This window comes from Cydia fagiglandana, chromosome Z (genome assembly GCF_963556715.1).
Source record: "Cydia fagiglandana chromosome Z, ilCydFagi1.1, whole genome shotgun sequence".
NCBI lineage: Eukaryota > Metazoa > Arthropoda > Insecta > Lepidoptera > Tortricidae > Cydia > Cydia fagiglandana.
The window spans coordinates 19,057,589-19,076,349 of NC_085959.1; the positions used below are offsets into that span (position 1 = coordinate 19,057,589).

Genomic DNA, 18,761 nt, shown 5'->3' on the forward strand with positions numbered 1-18,761 from the left:
TTAGCTTTTTATTATTTGTATTTGTAGGTATTTAATACCAATATATAAATTAATATTGATATACATATGTAAGTTGAAAAAGATAGAGAACAGAAATTGTGATGACCAGCATCACTGGAGGAGGCCTTCACCCTCACAGGAGGGGTTGTTGCAGAATAAATTACAAGAAAAAAATATAATTACTTACTACTTATTACATAACCAAGCATAATAGAACATTGATTTGAGGAATATTAAATATTATTGTAATACTAAACCTAATGTAAATTTAAGTTGATAATATTGTGTTTGTTTTACCGGCGAGAAATAAAAGGCTCTTTTTTGTTTTTCGTTTTTAATATTAATATAAAAGTAAAATATAAAAACACAAAACAAAAAAAAACACCCGAACACATTTTTATATATGTATAATGTAGTGGCGGATTTGCAGTCTTTGCCGCCCTAGGCCCCAGGCCCTGTAGCCGCTCCTTTCTCAGCACCCATCATATTGACTACATTTTGAGTTATTTCTTGTTAACATCAACGAATGTTTTGTCACAATTTGCCTGCATCTGACCCTTGATCCAGTCTCTAGGTGTTGGTTGAGACTCTTCGCTATGAGACCGTCCGCTGAGACGACTATCGCAACAATGATCGTCGAGTCAACATCCCACATGGCGGTAATCTCGTATATAAAGTATTACTTACCTAAGTATCACTAGTGAGATTGAGTTGGAAATCAAAACCTGAGTGTGCGCGCTGCGCGGTAGTTTTCAGCGAATGCGAGTTCTTAGTTCGGGGCGAACTATTAGTAATTAAGACAATAACTTGGCATTTATCCTATTCATTTTAGTTTTGGTTTTGGCTGCGGCGTAACGTTTATTTTTATATTTTGCCAGAAAGTGGGCTCGCATAACTACGTACATATCGATAACATTTTTTAATATATGTTTGAAATGGTCGACACATCCAACTTTTATCAATGCTCTTTTTAGTCATTCTTGCGTAATTTCACTGATCGTCTCCATATTGGTTAAAGCTTTGCTTATTACTCTTAACATACATTTCTCTATCATTTTGGTCAGATTGAATAGATCGTCACTAGCATAAATTAACCCGCCGTATAAATCCATTTTATCGATTACGTCGTTTCTCACTAACAGTTTTCCCTCATTAGGACTCATTTGTATGAGTTTTAAACAATTATTGCATTTTACGATTTTTCGCAATTTGCGGACGATGTACCCAGCAATGTAAGACTGAACCGCGTCACTGGTTTACAGCCTCGTTGTAATCATGGTCTTCATAACCATGAATCAATGGTTACCAGATCCTTCGCTCCTAGTAAGTTCTTCAGCAAATCCTTGCCGGAAACATTACAACCGGGCGTATTAGGGAAAAACGAGACGCCAATCGGTAAACTTGTGCAAACATTTTGGGATCAGGGTGATCGTTTCCTCCACACGAATATCTCATGACGGAAAAAAAACCGAGACGACTATCGCAACAATGATCGTCGAGTCAACATCCCACGTGGCGGTAATCTCGTATATAAAGTATTAGTAGGTATCACTAGTGAGATTGAGTTGGAAATCAAAACCTGAGTGTGCGCGCTGCGCGGTAGTTTTCAGCGAATACGAGTTCTTAGTTCGGGGCGAACTACTAGTAATTAAGACAATAACTTGGCATTTTTCCTGTTCATTTTAGTTTTGGTTTTGGCTGCGTCGTAACGTTTATTTTCATATTTTGCCAGAAAGTGGGCTCGCATAACTACGTACATATCGATATTTTTTTTTGATACTTGTTTGGAATGGTCGGCACATCCAACTTTTATCAATGTTTCTTTTTGTAATTCTTGCGTAATTTCACTGATCGTCTCCATATTGGTTAAAGCTTTGCTTATTGCTCTTAACACACATTTCTCTATCATTTTGGTCAGATTGAATAGATCGTCACTAGCATAAATTAACCCGCCGTATAAATCCATTTTATCGATTACGTCGTTTCTCATTAACATTTTTCCCTCATTGGGACTCATTTGTATGAGTTTCAAACAATTATTGCATTTTACGATTTTTCGCAATTTGCGGACGATGTACCCAGCAATGTAAGACTGCACCGCGTCACTGGTGACAGCCTCGTTGTAGTCATGGTCTTCATAACCATCAATCAATGGTTCACCATTATCTAGTATATGGTCGAGGCTTTCCAGCCATGCTTGCTTAGCCTCGTTTGAACCAGTTACCATATCCTTTGCTCCTAGTAAGTTCTTCAGCAAATCTTTGCCGGAAACGTTACAACCTTTCGGAGGGCGTATTAGGGAAAAACAAGACGCCAATCGGTAAACTTGTGCAAACATTTTGGGATCAGGGTGATCGTTTCCTCCACACGAATATCTCATGACGGAGAAAAATCTCTGAAAACAAGTCAAAATTATTATTCAATAAAAAATATAGGACCTCGGGTCTCAAACTATCTCCATAATTTTATCTAAATTGGTTCAGCGGTTTAAGCGTGAAGAGGTAACAGACACACTTTTGCATTTATAATAGTACTAATATTTATATGGCTATGTTCGTTTTTTTAGCATTAGAAAGAAGGTAAGCGATAAAAAACGTCCACAGCCCAAAGTTACGCCTCATTTCAAAAGAATTAAACCCAAAAACACCAGGCAGAAATATATTGATGGGTACATTAAGTATATGGACTAGGTAGGAACTGTATCCTAAAAAAATATGTGCCACCTGTCATGCTTAACGGAGCTCTCTTAGACAGAGTACAGAGTTTCAAGTACCTAGGGCATATTGTTACTGCGGACCTCAAGGATGATGTGGATATGGAGCGGGAGCGGAGGGCGTTGTGCGTAAGGGCGAACATGTTGGCTCGCAGGTTTGCTCGTTGTAGTAGTGACGTGAAGATAACGCTTTTCAAAGCGTACTGCACGTCGCTGTACACGTGTGGCCTGTGGGCGGACTACACGCAAAGAGCGTACAACGCGCTCCGCGTCCAGTACAATAACGCATTCAGGGCGGTGTTGGGGCTGCCCCGCTACTGTAGCGCTTCGGGCATGTTCGCGGGGCCCACACGGCCTGTTTCCACGCCATCATGCGCGTGCGCGCAGCTGCGCTGGTGCGGCGCGTGCGGGCCAGCGCCAACACTGTCCTGGCGATGATCGCAGATCGGCTTGACTGTCCTTATATTGTGCACTGTTGCAACAGGCATGTAAGGACAGGTGTAGGTTAGTTTTGTATGTATTGTTGTGTTTTTGTGTATATATTGTATATCATTATTCTTTAATGTGATTTGTAAATTTTTAAATTTTATTGTTAATTTTAGTAGATTATATTTAAAAATGTAATGTTATTAATGTTGTGTAATCAAAATGTAAATAATGTAAAAATATGAGTATAATTAGCTTGAATTAATGAATTATAATTTATTTTTTATTTTTAAAAAGGCTTTCTGGACTTTCTCCAAAAGTAAGGCAGCATACATGATGCAGATTCCATACAAGCAGATTCATATTCATTGGATTACATAATTAGTAATTATTAATTACCTCCAACGGATCTTGAGATAGGGTTGCTGTCATCAAATACTTGTAATCACATGCAACATTCAGCATATCCAAAATTTCAAGTGTTGCCCGTAAAGTTACTTTTAATCCAGTTAACGTGCTCCTTGACACAGGTATTTTTTTTTCGAGCTTTTCCCAGTCTGCAAGGAATTCTAAAAATAGGGTTGATAGTGAGCCATGGCGACCGAAATTTCGTGACCAAACACCTGTTTTTATAAGATTAATAATATTAGTTTTGATGAGCCGAAAGTCCTACGAAATAAATCCGGACAATCAATGAAAATTATTGATTATATTTATAGGTACATACTTCAGTTGCAAGAGGAACATTCATTACCTACTTGAAAACCTTTCGGTTTCAAATGCGCTGGTGTTAACTTGTAAGCGATTTTTAAGTTAGGCTGACGATAATTCTCTTCCTCTAATACCGCTTCCCAATGTCTTTTTTTCACAGTTCCGTAAGGGGTCTGAAAAAAGAATATTACATTAGTTTGACTTCGTATTATCATTTTATACAAGGCGAAATTGTTATCTCTGACCAAACTCTGAGGGGTGAATATAGGTCATACTTAACAACTTATACTATGGGACCAGCCCCGAAATCGTGAAAAAAAATCTGCTGTCTCATACATATTGCGGTGAATCAGTACAGTCAATGTTTTCTATTAAACAGGCGATTTCTTTTTCGTGATTTCAGGGTTGGCTATAGTAAAAGTTGTTCAGTATGACCTACATATTCACCCCTCAGAGTTTGGTCAGATATAATAATTACACCTTGTATATTTTTAAAATTATCATTACTCATGCATTACTCTTAATTAACCTTGAACTCTTGTAGCTTATCATCCAAAGTAGATGTTCGAAAACATTTCACTAAATGATTAAAATCTGAAATCATCCATAACCGTCGTGAGCAGTCACAAGGGTGTTCACAGCTAACAGTGTCTTCATTTACACCGAATATTTTCCATACTCCTCGGTTCCAAGGTGCACCGTCCATCACGACAGCATCAACACAAATTCCGCTGTTTTCCATTAAAACAATACACTCTAAAACTAGTTTATGTAGCGGTTCGCTTTTGCATGAATTTTTCGATAAAAAGCAACCTAAGGCTTGAACCCATCTACCTCGAAAAGGCACAAACTTGAACACCAAAGCATGGTCCGCTGTTGTATTTTTTAAATTATCTGGAGTGTGTTGCCCCAGGTCAACAAAACCATTAAATTTCATGGTTTGAGAATCAAAATAAACGCCTTCACTTAATTTCATTTCATCCACTAAAATAACTCCTCGTTTCTCCTCCTTCTTCATCGCCTCACATCTTTCTTTTAAACTAAAGAAAGTAGAGGATTGGAATCCATATGCAGAACAGCTGATTTTGCTGAGATACTTATTTAAAGTTTGTACAGAAGGAAGGGGTAAAATATTTCTTTTACGTATAAATTCATACGTATTCCTGCTTTTTATACGTATCAACATGCACTCATAAATCCATTCTAACGTATATCGACGACCTTTTGTATTATTTTTTTTCGCGGCTTCAAAACATGATCTCACGGCATTTTGAAATTCTTCAGGTAGTTTTGAAATAGATGCTTGTACTACGGTATCCGATTTCTTTGCACACTGCGCCTTAGCCAAGGAAATTTTCTCTCTTAATTGGATATTCTGCAATTATATGAACGGTCGATATGAAATTCGTTACTCAAGTAGGTACAATGTATAAAGTTATAAGCCGACAAGATATTGTAGTAATTAAAATGTGGCAACATCGTAGTGTCGTCCCGTTTTCTTAGATTGATTTGAAAGGGACGACACTACGATGTTGCCACTTTTTAATTTCTACAATTTCTTGTTGGTCTATAAGCGGGTGTGCGAATAAAAAACAACAGCTAAGTAAAGTGGTATCCAGACGGGACTGATCAAATCGGTTGATTTTATCAGAAATGAAATTGGCGTCAATCTCTAATTTTAGATTTATGGTGATATTAGAGCCCTCTACATTGAAAAAATCCAGAAATGGTATCCAGACTGGCCTCACAAATTGGTATTCTTGCATCTGCACTTCATTTTATCGGTAATATCGGTCATTATCGGCGGTTGAATTCGGCGAGCCAAATTGGTATTTGCATCCGCACTTCGATCCTGATTCGATCGGGCAATTGAATCAGATTGGCGAAAAATTTACTAATCTGGATACGCCTTAAGGGACTTCGAAATGATTTCGAAAAATATGTATGAAAACTTCTTGCTCAAGTTTCTTTTTGTATTATTTTACGTCTTTAATTATACAAATACAGTATATTATAGCGTCGCCTAGTACCCATAGTACAACTTTTGCTTAGTTTGGGGCTAGGTTGACCTGTGTAAAGGCCAGTACACAATGGGCCAGCGTGGGCCAGTCTGGGGGACGCATTTATGCGTCAGAGGGAGCAAGTGATATTGCTACCTCATTCTACCGCATGGCAGCGTCCCTTGGCCTGGCCGGCGCTGGCCCATTGTGTACAGGGGCCTTTAGATGTTCCCTAATATTTATTTATTTAATATGTTTTTGATAAAAAGCCGTAACAGACTACCGCACCATACCGCGACTTTAGTGCGGTGCGGCGCACGTACCGATAGTCGTAAGGTGGTCGCCGTACGTGCGTTAAGAGCCCCCTCCAGACTATGCGCGTGAATCGCGGGCGAAGCCGCGAACGCGAGTGTGGAGTCCAGAACGCAGACCTGCGAAATCGACTCCACACTCGCGTTCGCGGCTTCGCCCGCGATTCACGCGCATAGTCTGGAGGGGGCTAAGGATGTAGCTATAATTTGGAGCGTGAAAGAGATATTTTAACCGCACCATTAAGGTCGTGGCGCGGTGCGGTAGTCTGTTACGGCTTTAATGCCGGCTACATACGTAACGATAAATCGTTGCGATAAAACTGTGCAGTCCGATTGTCCGATTGTCGATTATCGTAACGATTTGTCATACACACGGTTCGATTTATCTGCACAGTCGGACTGCACAGTTTTATCGCAACGATTTATCGTTACGTATGTAGCCGGCATAAGACTTACCGTCCTCTTCAGACGCTTGCATTTATGTACAAGATTTGAAGCGCGCCGTTTAGCTTCTGCCATTTTTTGTAATAGAGTTGAAGTGGAATTACGGTTCTGCAAACGATTTCGTAATATTCGACAAGATTTACATCTTGGGTACTGTTGATTTCTTTCGTAAGTATCATCACCAATAATCACACCTTTACAAAATCTGAAAATTGATGTAATTATATATTAGATAAATTCGTTTTTATCTTTTATTATTCTCCTGTACCATTGTTTATGTATAAATAGTGCTTTAATCTACAGGTACCTACATAATAAGGGTTCTTAAAATACACATAAAAGTCGAGTTTTAATAGGATAGGTTCAAGAATTAAGACCTATTTAATGTACCGTTACATACAATATTTTTAATGACAAAAATGTTAAATAAAATCAAACTTATTAGGCTTACGAGTTATCCTTTTATTTTAAATACAACTGTTACATTATGGTATATATATTCATAAGACGACTGCAAACAGTTGTATTATCGCCTACACCCATAGTACAAGCTTTGGGGCTAGGTTCCTCGTATTCGAAATGAAAAGTAGAGTGTTTAACTCGGGTGAATGGCATCATTTTAGCCTCGGACTATACTCTCACTGCGTTCATCCCTTGGTTAACAATCTACCAAAACTTACTTATTGTCGTCAATCTGAGTACCAACGCACAAAGGCCATCTTTCAACCGATTTTAAGTAATCGTAGGTGTTGTCATATGAATTAATTTTCTCCTTTAGTGGCAATTGTTCATTATTGGGAAAAATTACCTGCAATTAAATAGCAATTATGTTTCGTTACAAATTCAAATCATGCCAACCGAATTTTATTGTTACATTAATAAACACTTACAGTGACAGTTAGATCATCGTTTAAACGTATATGATGTTTAATCTTCTGAGTTTTTGGATCCATTCGCATAAATTCCAGCCCATTAGGATTTTCTGCATGTAGCCAAAAAGGCGGCAACAACGAAAATGCCCGAAACTTACTTTTAAAATTCTCTATTGGATTAATTGTTACATTAGTATCCTGATATTGACTAAACAATGGTTCCGCAAAGTCCTGTTGTATCATTTCATAATCCATTAAATTATTAGAATCATTTTGATCTTCTGATAATTCCTGTTGCTCGGCATTGATTTGTTGTTGCTGCTCGTCCTTAGGTTGATTGGGGTATGGTTCGAAAGATTCCTCTATGTGAATAGTATTGGCTTGGAGTTCATGTTCGGGAATGGGAATAAACTGATGCTCAATCGTGGGCACAGCTTCTTCCTTAAGCGTTTTTCTTTGTGTAGGAATATATTTGAGCTCTCCTTTAATAGTTAACTTTTCGTACATATTTATATTTTCTTCTTTAAAATGAAGATGGCAAATATAATCATTTGCTTTTAATGCAATTCCTAACGACTTTTTCCAACTTTCTAACCGTGCCGGAGTCTGAGAATTAATAGAAAAATGAAGAATTGTTGAAGTGAAATTGTGAATTTTATAAGAAAAATATAAAAATCACAATATAATATTTTATTAAATAACTAGCGACCGGCTTCGCACTATAGTTCGTTTTTTTTAGCATTAGAAATTAGGTAAACAATATTGATGTGTCTTTTAATTGAAAAACACATTTTAAAAATAAGTTACGGCAAATATGTAACAATTATGAATCTAATACGATCATTTATATTCTTCTGCTTTCATCAGTAATAGTTTTTGAATTTTAAAAAGCGTTTTTCAATTAAAAGACATGTCAAAATCGCTTACCTTCTTGCAAGTTCTTTCTAATGCTAAAAAAAACGAACTATAGTCAACAAATTATATACGTAAACCTTCCTCAAGAATCACTCTATTGATACATGAAAATCGAACTGAAACCGTCCAGTAGTTTGTTTATCGCAAAGATACATTCAAACCCACGAACAGACAGTCGCGGCGGGGGACTTTGTTTTATAAGGTGTAGTGAAAATTACATACTTACCGTTGGTTGGAAAAAAGATACGGATTTCGTAACATTTTTCTGTTTTTTCCTCTTACGCCCACTTTGGCAACTGTTTACGATGCAAACTTTTCCCATTTTTACTATAGAAAATATATCCTATAGCGGTGGATTTGCCCTAAAGCCCCACATTCACACTCCTACCTTGTAGGCCGCCTCGTAGTCCACGTCGTTGGGTAGGATTGTGTATGGGGGTTGCGGACTACGAGTCGTCCTACCGTTTAGCCGTTTGTAGGACGGCTCGTAGTCCGCAACCCCCATACACAATCCTACCCAACGAGGCGGACTACGAGGCGGCCTACAAGGTAGGAGTGTGAATGTGGGGCTTAAGGCCTGGTAAGCCCAGGCCCGAGGTGGCTAGATAACAGAGGTGGCAGTCTATATGATGCGTACTGAGACAGGGGCGGCTAGTTTTACTGCACAAGGAAATCCTAAATTAAATAAATCACTTTATGAAAATTTTTAATAAAATTTCAAAAAACTGACAGCGCACTTCACTCAGTCAATAAGGTCTAAATTCATGTTAGTTCCCGGTGCTACCTACTAGCGCCACCGGAGAGATTTCGAACTATTCTTTATACTGACAGCTGGACACTTTTACAACCGTCTTATCATAAAAGATAGCTCTCCTTTACTTCTACACTCCATAATCAGAAATCTATGTGCACTAACAGTGAAGTTAATGAACCTCCAGTAGAAAGGCACAGACATAATAAATAATCAATTATTACTGCCAGTATATTTATTCCTGAAAAAGGTGAGTATATAACATAAAAAAGTTTTGTTGTAACTTCAACATATAATTAAGTCTATGAAAAACGAGCAATAATAATAATGTTACACATAAAAGGCCGCAAGAATAACTGACACGAGCTTATATTTTTCGTGTGTCACATATTTTTGCGGCCTACCAAGAGTAACCTATATTTGGTCAAGCAGATCTTGTCAGTAGGAAAAGGCGGCAAATTTGAAATTTGTAGGTACGAAGGGATATCGTCTCATAGAAAATTTGAATTTCGCGCCTTTTTCTACTGACAAGATTTGCTTGACCATCTATATTATTGCAGGCGAGTGTACACTCTACGGCACGGCATCCACTTGACAACTTGCTTCGCCTTCTACTTCTTTAACCCCCGTTTCCATACCCAATGCAAAAAGAGGGATTTTATTGTATGTCTGACGCCAACGCCAATCTAGTATTATGTCTACCTGTGTGTGTATGTAGGTCGCCAATGTGTGTGTGCACTGTGTGTATTGTGCAAAGAGTAAAGTAAGTACAGTGAAACCTGGTTAAGTGGGACCTGGATAAGTGAGAAACCTCTATAGCTGGGACTTATGGTGCGGTCCCGACACTTTATAGCACTGAATTACCTCTGTTAGTGAGAAAAAAAGAACCTCTATAACTGGGATGGGATTAGTTGTTGTGATTTTATAGTCACATTTACCTCTATAATTGAGACAGAGAGTGTAATTTACCTCTTTTACTGAGACTATATTTATAAAATTACATTTTCCTAATTGTTTTTTTAGAATTTTATACGAATTACCTCTGTATCTGAGATAACGTCAATCTATGACCTCTCTAATTTGGACTTTATTGATATCTATTTTTTTTTCTGCCTAACTCTTAGTCTATCCACAGATCTCGCATTTGCTTAATTGTGTCTTAACGACTTCAAGTTTCATTTAGTTACTTTATGTAGTTAAAACTATCGAAACGAAAGCTGAAATCATGATAAGTAACAAGAATAAACAAATTTTCATTTAATTAATTAGCTAATACTCGTACTCATTGCGTCTTCCGTCCGTACCTATCAAATTTAATTGAAAATCTATCCTTTGGAAAATCATTCAAAATAAATTCAAAGAAATATTTAAATAGACTTAAAAATATTTAGGGACAAGGATTATTTTACCTAAACATTTAAAGATAATTACAAAATACCTCTATAACTGAGATATATCCTCTATTCTCACCTGTATTAATGGGACCCTCTGTAAATGAGACAGAAATTTATTTGTACCTGGCTAACTGGGAGCCTGTGTAAGTGGAAAAAAGTGAGACAAATTTGCTCGTCCCTTGAGATCCCACTTATCCAGGTTTCACTGTATATAGTATTGTGTATCATATAAGTAGCTCTCAAACGGATGGACCGATTTTGCCTGAAAGAAAGCAAGGTATGTATGTTTGATAGAATTCCAGCAGTTTGAAGAGTATCCGTTGTTTTCCAAAATGATGTAATTATTAGTATAGATTTTTTGGCATAAAGCGTAATAGGTTTTCGTACCTACATCTACCCAAGCTTCCAGTTTCATGGTTTAGGCTTATTTTCTTGCGCATAGTGCGTTCAAACCCTAATAAGTATTAAAATGCATTTAAATCGATCATCTTTGTCTATTTATAGTATCCTCATTTTCCGGGACATTTTTTACCCTATGCAGCTATTTTCAAGCTGCCCTTGGGGATTAGGTAATGCAAAATAAAACACGTGATGTTTTTAACTTATATATTTAATTCAATATACACCTAACACTACTTTGCGGACACAAGAAAATATAATATATCCAATATAATAAAGTGATATATGTCAAAAAACCCACGTAAGATGAATGCAAAAATAATACTTCAGTAAACTTGTCTTGGTATTGTATGTAATAATGATAATCAAGGAAATCATACAGAACTCGACACGAGACCTCGGAGAGTGGTACGATGTTTAGATGCCTAGGGTAGATACCCTGTAAGATTACAGCCCCGTTGGTCGGAAATTATTACAAAAAACTACTTTTATATTGCACCATCTCAGTCATGTGTTTAACGGTTTGCGTTTAGATCTAAACTTAAGTTATACAAAAGTTATAAAAACGCGATTTATTGCTAATGCACAGTCGACGCCATAATACACCGATTCGCCACTATTCACTAGTTTAATTTAAACTAGGCATTGTGTTACACATAGGTAACGTGTTTTAATCACACTTGCTTATACATCGTGGTGGGTATATCAGTATAACACGTAGGTTTAGACCATTACTTATAAGCCATTTGCCCTAAAATTGTTTATTATTGTTACCCTCTTTACCGTTTACAGATAACATTACAGTTATCAAATAACTGTAATGTTACTTACTATGTATGTCTTACGAACCAAGAAGGTCAAAAGTCAAATATTTATTTAAAATAAGTGAGTTTTACCGTACGTACCTATTAACATTTCGTCGAGTGATAAGCAAAAGTCACACCATTGAAATTATTGGACAATAAACCGTGTTACAAGTGTAATAAAGTGCATTGTTACTTTATTTTTTTGATAGTACTTAGTGACTTTTGCTTGTCATCCGACGATTTTATCTGCATAAAACTTTTTTCTTCGCAAGTGTGATGCGTAACATTGTGTGTAACACGGGCGGTATTGAAATTGTGAACTCGAGTCATTCAATCAAAACGCTTCTATATCGACTCTTATAAACAATTTTAGTCATACCTCCCTTAAGATTGGTACTTGTTATTAACAAGTATACACATTTGAATACGCTAACTGATGATGAACTACTGATGATGATATGTGTATTGTACGAATCCAATACAAATATGGAAATCAATAAGATAGCTATACATTCAACTGGGGATGACCCGTTAGTAATTATTGTCTTGTTTATAAAAATAACGACATCCGAATGTAATCGTGTCCCAAGACTGATACATCAAATCGTATATTGTTTGTATATTTCCGTGCAGATTTTTATAATTGTTCAACATTGCCTACCAAGCGCCATTTTTCCTAACTTACAAAACAGTGAGTCTCTTTTATGTATCTTATTTGTAATAATTGCCACTATTATCAAGATTTAAAATAAATATACAGCTGTATGTTGTAAAATTACTTTGCACAGTAGGCAATGTTAATTATTATAGATTCGATGACTAAAACAAACAACTTTCCACTGTGTACACACTACATCAAACTTATTGTCAAAGTTGTCTAGTGTCAGTCTAATCTACCTCTGCACCGACTTGGCAAGTGACAGTGTTGAAGTACCACCATACACATCAAATTGTTATGAAATTATAGCATTTTTAGTAGCACTTCCTCACCACACTTCAAAGTCGGTGCAGAGTTAGCAGAGTTTGAGCAATCTTATATGTACATACTTGATAATATAACTACTATAGATTGATTGCTAATTTGTTGGTGAAGACACTTAACATAACATAAACAACAGTTTGATTGCTAATTGTTGGTGCTAATGCACAGTTTGTCTGGGCTAACCCACAGTTTGACGTGGGCACCTCAGTGCAGGAGCGAACGAGAGCCCTGGGTATCAGGACGTCGATTGCGCAACCGTCGCCAGCCACCTCACAACCACGGACTTAGGCTTAGGTTAACATGGCTTCGGTCATCACCGTCTATCTACAGACGAGATAAGGTACAAAACATTCGATCACTTACGTACTATCGCGATGCTAGCAAAGCTACTGTTTGTAACGGTGTAAAATCTTTGTTATTATTGCTTTACTACTTTAATTTGAAGTTATTTTCAACGTTTGATGTTTATTTTCGACATAGAGTCAGTTATCATTGCTGATTTTCAACTGGCACTAAGATTGGAGTATAAATAAGATTCTAATAATGATTCCATTATTTTGACAAGTGATTTTTTTTAGGTTCATAAGGGGAATACAGACAGGCATAGCGCGCCTCAGCTAGATTGCTTGTTTGAGGCAGACTTCCAAAGACCTTAAAGGCATCATTACCCGGCCTGCTCAACACTTTCATGTAAAATGCAATGTGTGTATAAAAATTAGCTCAATCGAATGAAAACGATTAAACTAACTTCATCAATCGAACGATACTTCGAGTCTATGTAATTTATAGATTAGTAATAAAAACTAAATAGACTACGTAGGTAATTTTATCTGGTTAAAGTAACAATGTAACGCTAAAATCAACGTTAAAGAAGGATACCCCCCTCCCCCAGAAGTTGCATGGAATTGAATTGAAACTTTTATGGACTCCATTCCATGAGGATCCATGGGATAGTTGAAGCCATTTTTATATTGCCTTACATTAGTTCTAACTGGTTTTGTAGTCACAACTCAAACCAATTACGGATGTCTTTATCTATCCAGTCCATAAACTTAAATTGTTATAATCAGAGCTCGGATAGGGTGAGCTATTTGCCTTATAATTTGACATGTCTTATGTCATATACAGGGCGTCCCACGGCTATGCCACATGGAGGGAAAGTACCCTAAATATTGTAGATGGAACATTTTACTGAAAGAAGACATTATTTTAATTTAAAAAACAATTTAAACTGCATTCATAGATTTTTAAATAATTACATGGTTGAACCGGGAATCGAACCCGCCGCACGAGAAAAAAAATCATCCTGTAGCTTTATCATACCGATCGAAAGGCTTGATCATAAGGATTATTTTTTGCTAAATAACATAGTGTCGGAAATAAAAGGAAGCCCATGAATTTTAACATTTTTAATTCAAAATTAATCAATTTAATTGATCAAATGCTCAAAATGTAGTCTCATTCTGTTGAATACAAAGCCGCACTCTTTTGATTATTTCGCTAAATTTCACATCAAATGTTAAAATTCATGGTCTTCCTTTTGTTTCTGACACTATGTTCTTTAGCAAAAAATAATCCTTATGATCAAGCCTTTCGATCGGTATGATAAAGCTACAGGATGATTATTTTTCTCGTGCGGCGGGTTCGATTCCCGGTTCAACCATGTAATTATTTAAAAATCTATGTATGCAGTTTAAATTGGTTTTTAAATTAAAATAATGTCTTCTTTCAGTAAAATGTTCCATCTGCAATATTTAGGGTACTTTCCCTCCATGTGGCATAGCCGTGGGACGCCCTGTATAAGGCAAATAGCTCACCCTATCCGAGCTCTGGTTATAATATAAAAACACAGTAAGAAATAAATTGGTAAATTTAAGATAAACTTCGTACCTCGTACTGAATATTACCGTGTTTACGTCCAGTTCTTCCCCATTATATTCAGACAGAAAGTGATATTAAAATGTAAAAAAAAAATACTTGGAATGAATACATTTAATTCAGTCAAATTCGCATTGCATTGTTATTAGTAACCAATACTACTAATCATAAATGTATAATTGATACATTTTATACCATACCATTCCGGTATTATTATTTATATAATAATCCACAGGAATTTATCCGGTATATAGTATGTAATCATTTTCATTGACCATTAGAACAATGATATATTATGACCAAAGAGAATGCATTTTTTATACCTATTCAAGTTATATGAGCCCAAGCTTCAGTGTAAACATTTCATGACCTATTATGATAATATAAACTATTATTTTATAAAGCATATTTTATTGTTTGTAATTCAGGAAAAATACCATTAGGGTATAAGTAATCTCCAGGAGTGTATAACTGGATTAGTTATTTAGTCTGGCACATAATACATTTGACTGGAATAATTTTATTAATAATGGAAAGAAAGCTTTATTTTAAAGGACAAACTAAGAACACATTTTAATAAGATAAATAACACACAAATATAGACGGCTGTCACAAAAGACAGGCGTAAATGATTTTTTTTTATAACTTATTAGTTTACATTTAATAAAGTCATTATTAAAACATAAGAAATGCATAGTATTATACTGTGCATAGCAAAATTGTGCATGAAGTTGCTTTTAATTTTAGCAAACACTGCAAAGGCAATTACATTTTCTATTATGAGACTTCATTACAAAGTCTCTTCCAATATTAATTAGCATTAGTAACAAGTAATACCTATTTCAGACTTTGTAATATTTATAAATAATTTTAATTTGTATACAAGACATACTGGGTACAAAGTCTTTACAAATGTTAAAAATAATAATAAATGGAAAACTGTAAAGGCCTGAATAACATACGTCTTAGCATAAAACCCAAGTTGTATTGTAATATTCATTATTTTTAGTTTATGGCATATATTCAATAATTATAAGTTTATAAAAATAAGTTGAATATTACAGTGTTAGTTTTATACGTGCATGAGGTCGCGACGGGCGCCGCTCGCGCCGCGGCGCCGCAGCACCGCAGCCCCGCAGTCGCCGCTTATTACAGTAGCACACACTTCTTTCTCTTCACTGGTTCTGGAGGCTCCAGTGCCGCCAGTATAGCCTCATCAAACACATTCTTCAGCCCTTTCTGTAACATCATTATATGTTTTTAGCTAAACCCTGTAAAATTGGCACCTAACTAAAAATTATGTATTTACTATTCTCTCCTAATATATGTTAAAGGAAAATCATAAATAATCAATGATGGCTAGTTGCTAACCTGTGTAAGTGCAGAGCATTCTACATATTTAACAGCTTTCAGTTCCTTTGCCAATTTTTCTCCTTGTTCTAATGAGACAGGCTTTTGTTTTATCTTAGCAAGTTTTTCCATAGTAACAGGGTCATCCCTAAGATCAATCTGTGTCCCAACCAATAGGAAAGGTGTTTTTTGCTGATGGTGTGTTATTTCTGGTACCCACTGAAAATAGAAGCATAATGTTAATCATATATGCAAATATAGTACTAAAAATTAAAATATAGTAGTATATAAAATAGAACAAACCTTTTCCTTAACATTTTCAAATGAACTCGGGCTCACCACACTGAAGCATACCAGGAAAACATCTGTCTGAGGATAACTCAGTGGTCGTAGCCTGTCATAATCTTCCTGTCCTGTAATTTAACATAGTAAATCATTCATTAATACATATATTGGTCTATTTATGTCTAACAAATTTGTTTAGAGCCTACAATTTTTTTTGGCATCAGAAATCATAGTCGGTCAGGGCCATAATTAGCAAAGTGTTTAAGTTTATCTTACTATGATGTAAATATTTCTTTTGCTGCTAATAGTATAACTATATGCCTGTGTTTTTATACTTATTGTTAGTATAAAGGGGATTAGTGCAAAATGGCTATCCAACAACTAAGTAGTTTTCCTATCTATGATTGATAAGCCTACAACACATATTTGCAGTAAATTTATTTTTACATTTACATGTCAATATTACACGTAAAAAGCAGGGAAGCTAGTTATACTACACAGAACAGAAAATTATACAGCATCCAAACAAATCTGTCTATTGTCAGCTTCTTTACAAAGATGAAAACCGTTCAAATACTGAGTCAAATAGTTTTAGTACCTCTAGGTTGATTTACCTAAGCCGGTATAAAAAGGACTATAAAAGTGCATCTGCTACATGGTGTTAATAAGCTTTAACAATTCCTTGCTTCTTTTCCTTAATAAACTTTATCATATGCCTTGTACCATATCAATACCAAGTAAGTTTATTTAAATTAGCCTATGAAAGGTTAATTAAAGTCAACTTTAGTGACTTGGTCTACATACATACTCTTGATGTGTAAAAACTGTTATTAATGTATGCCTACAATATACTAACCTGCAGTATCAAAGAGCCCTAGAGTGTAAGGCTCCCCACCAATCATGACAGTTACGGCATAGTTATCAAAAACAGTGGGCACATACTCCGAGGGAAACTTGTTGGTAGTGTAGCTGATGAGTAGGCATGTCTTGCCCACAGCACCGTCTCCAACAACCACACACTTGATAGTCTGCATTTTGGTGAAACACTCGCTAATGTATTAGTTTGTACAATAATTTCTTGATCATATCAACCTCGGCAGCAATATTATCTGGAATTGAAACATTTCATAGATTAGTTATTGTACATACTTGCTTATAGATGAATATACTTCAGTGAAGTTTAGTGAAAAGTATCCATTCTCAACTATTTGTCTACTTTTCTTCTTTTACTTCAAACACAGTGTAAATACAAACATACAGATGAAAACAAGTACCTATGTACCTGTACATTACAACTAGCATGGAGCAAATAGTAAAATAAATCAAATTTTTAACTTATACCAGGCAAAGAGTAGAGAATTTTGGGAGAGGGTTATTTTTATTTACAAAGCAAAGCAACACATTCGCTTGAGCCAATATAGTGGAGATAATAGTACAGAAATTAATTATATGTAAACAGCCACTAAACAACTACCATTAATAATAACACCCCACTGATAACAATGACTTGCTCACTTGGTGCACAATACACATTTGTTTCATTATTTTTTTTTTCTTTTTTTTTATATTTATATTCATTTAGGATCTTATATGGACAAGCGAAGCTGCATAATATGACTTCAGAATAGGTTTATGGAGAATATTTTCTATTGTAAATCGTACAACTAACTACGTATAGAAAACATTTCTCTGGCAGGGTGAAAGAGGACAATGACACCTATTTATGTCATACATGTAAATAAACAGCTAGTGCCAGGTTAGCTTGTTCCAGGAGAAAAATAATTAAGTTCATCAATATAATAAGAATATAAACATTTAAAACCAAGCCTAAAAGCAAAAATAATTAATATATTCAACCATGTCATGTCTCATCACATTTCCTACTCTGTCGATGGTATTTTTGGTGATGGAAAACGTTATATGATTAAGAAACCTCTTACATATCTAGTAGTACAGTAAAATATATCGCAAGTTAATTGTAAATAACGTAGCTTAAGGACCATTTTTACATAATCACGATAAAATGCAATTTGACGTCCATTTTGTGTGAAATGAGAAGTCGAGTCAGAGCGAACATCAAGCATCACTGCCAGGCAGTTGATAAGATGTTGAAATAGAAGATATATTCACTTACCTTGCAGCGTAGAAACAATATATACACCAAATATTAACTTAAAATCGCAGTAAATATAGAAGTTAACTGCAAAAAAGCGCGTTACGGGTTATAACGTTCACGGTGACGCCATTGATTTAATTTATCAATCGGAAATAGTGCTGTACCCTGTCTGTACCGTGTGTTGTACCTTGTACCTATACTTTATGCTATGTCTATTATCGTGTCTGTGGTCGGTGCACAAACTTCTTGAGAATCTATAGAAAAAAATAGTTAGATATTTTTTAACAATATTACTAATAGAAATAAAGAAAAACTCGTGAGGAAACCGGACAAATCCCAATACGGCCTAGTTTCCTTTCTGGATTGGAAGTAGTCGCTTTCGTAACTTCGTAAGCCCCCATACGCACG

The 18,761-nt window shown here is 35.7% G+C and overlaps 2 protein-coding genes across 3 annotated transcripts; both read right to left on the reverse strand.

Annotated features, from left to right (window-relative positions):
• Nucleotides 1-6,484: 6,484 nt before the first annotated feature.
• On the reverse strand, nt 6,485-8,243 carry LOC134678718 (uncharacterized). Of its 2 annotated transcripts, XM_063537378.1 has the most exons (3): nt 7,496-8,243; nt 7,286-7,413; nt 6,485-6,810 (listed from the first exon to the last, which is right to left on the reverse strand). In XM_063537378.1, the coding sequence occupies exons 1-3, from the start codon at nt 7,982-7,984 to the stop codon at nt 6,510-6,512; spliced, it is 918 nt and encodes a 305-aa protein (XP_063393448.1). In that variant the 5' UTR covers nt 7,985-8,243; the 3' UTR covers nt 6,485-6,509. The 2 variants fall into 2 exon arrangements, with proteins under 2 accessions (XP_063393448.1, XP_063393449.1); XM_063537379.1 differs by lacking the exon at nt 6,485-6,810 and having other exon boundaries at nt 7,106-7,413.
• A 2,886-nt stretch (nt 8,244-11,129) lies between these two features.
• On the reverse strand, nt 11,130-18,523 carry LOC134679249 (cdc42 homolog). Its single transcript, XM_063538138.1, has 5 exons — nt 18,372-18,523; nt 17,094-17,346; nt 16,256-16,365; nt 15,974-16,171; nt 11,130-15,841 (listed from the first exon to the last, which is right to left on the reverse strand). The coding sequence occupies exons 2-5, from the start codon at nt 17,269-17,271 to the stop codon at nt 15,752-15,754; spliced, it is 576 nt and encodes a 191-aa protein (XP_063394208.1). The 5' UTR covers nt 17,272-17,346; nt 18,372-18,523; the 3' UTR covers nt 11,130-15,751.
• Between the last annotated feature and the right edge of the window lie 238 nt (nt 18,524-18,761).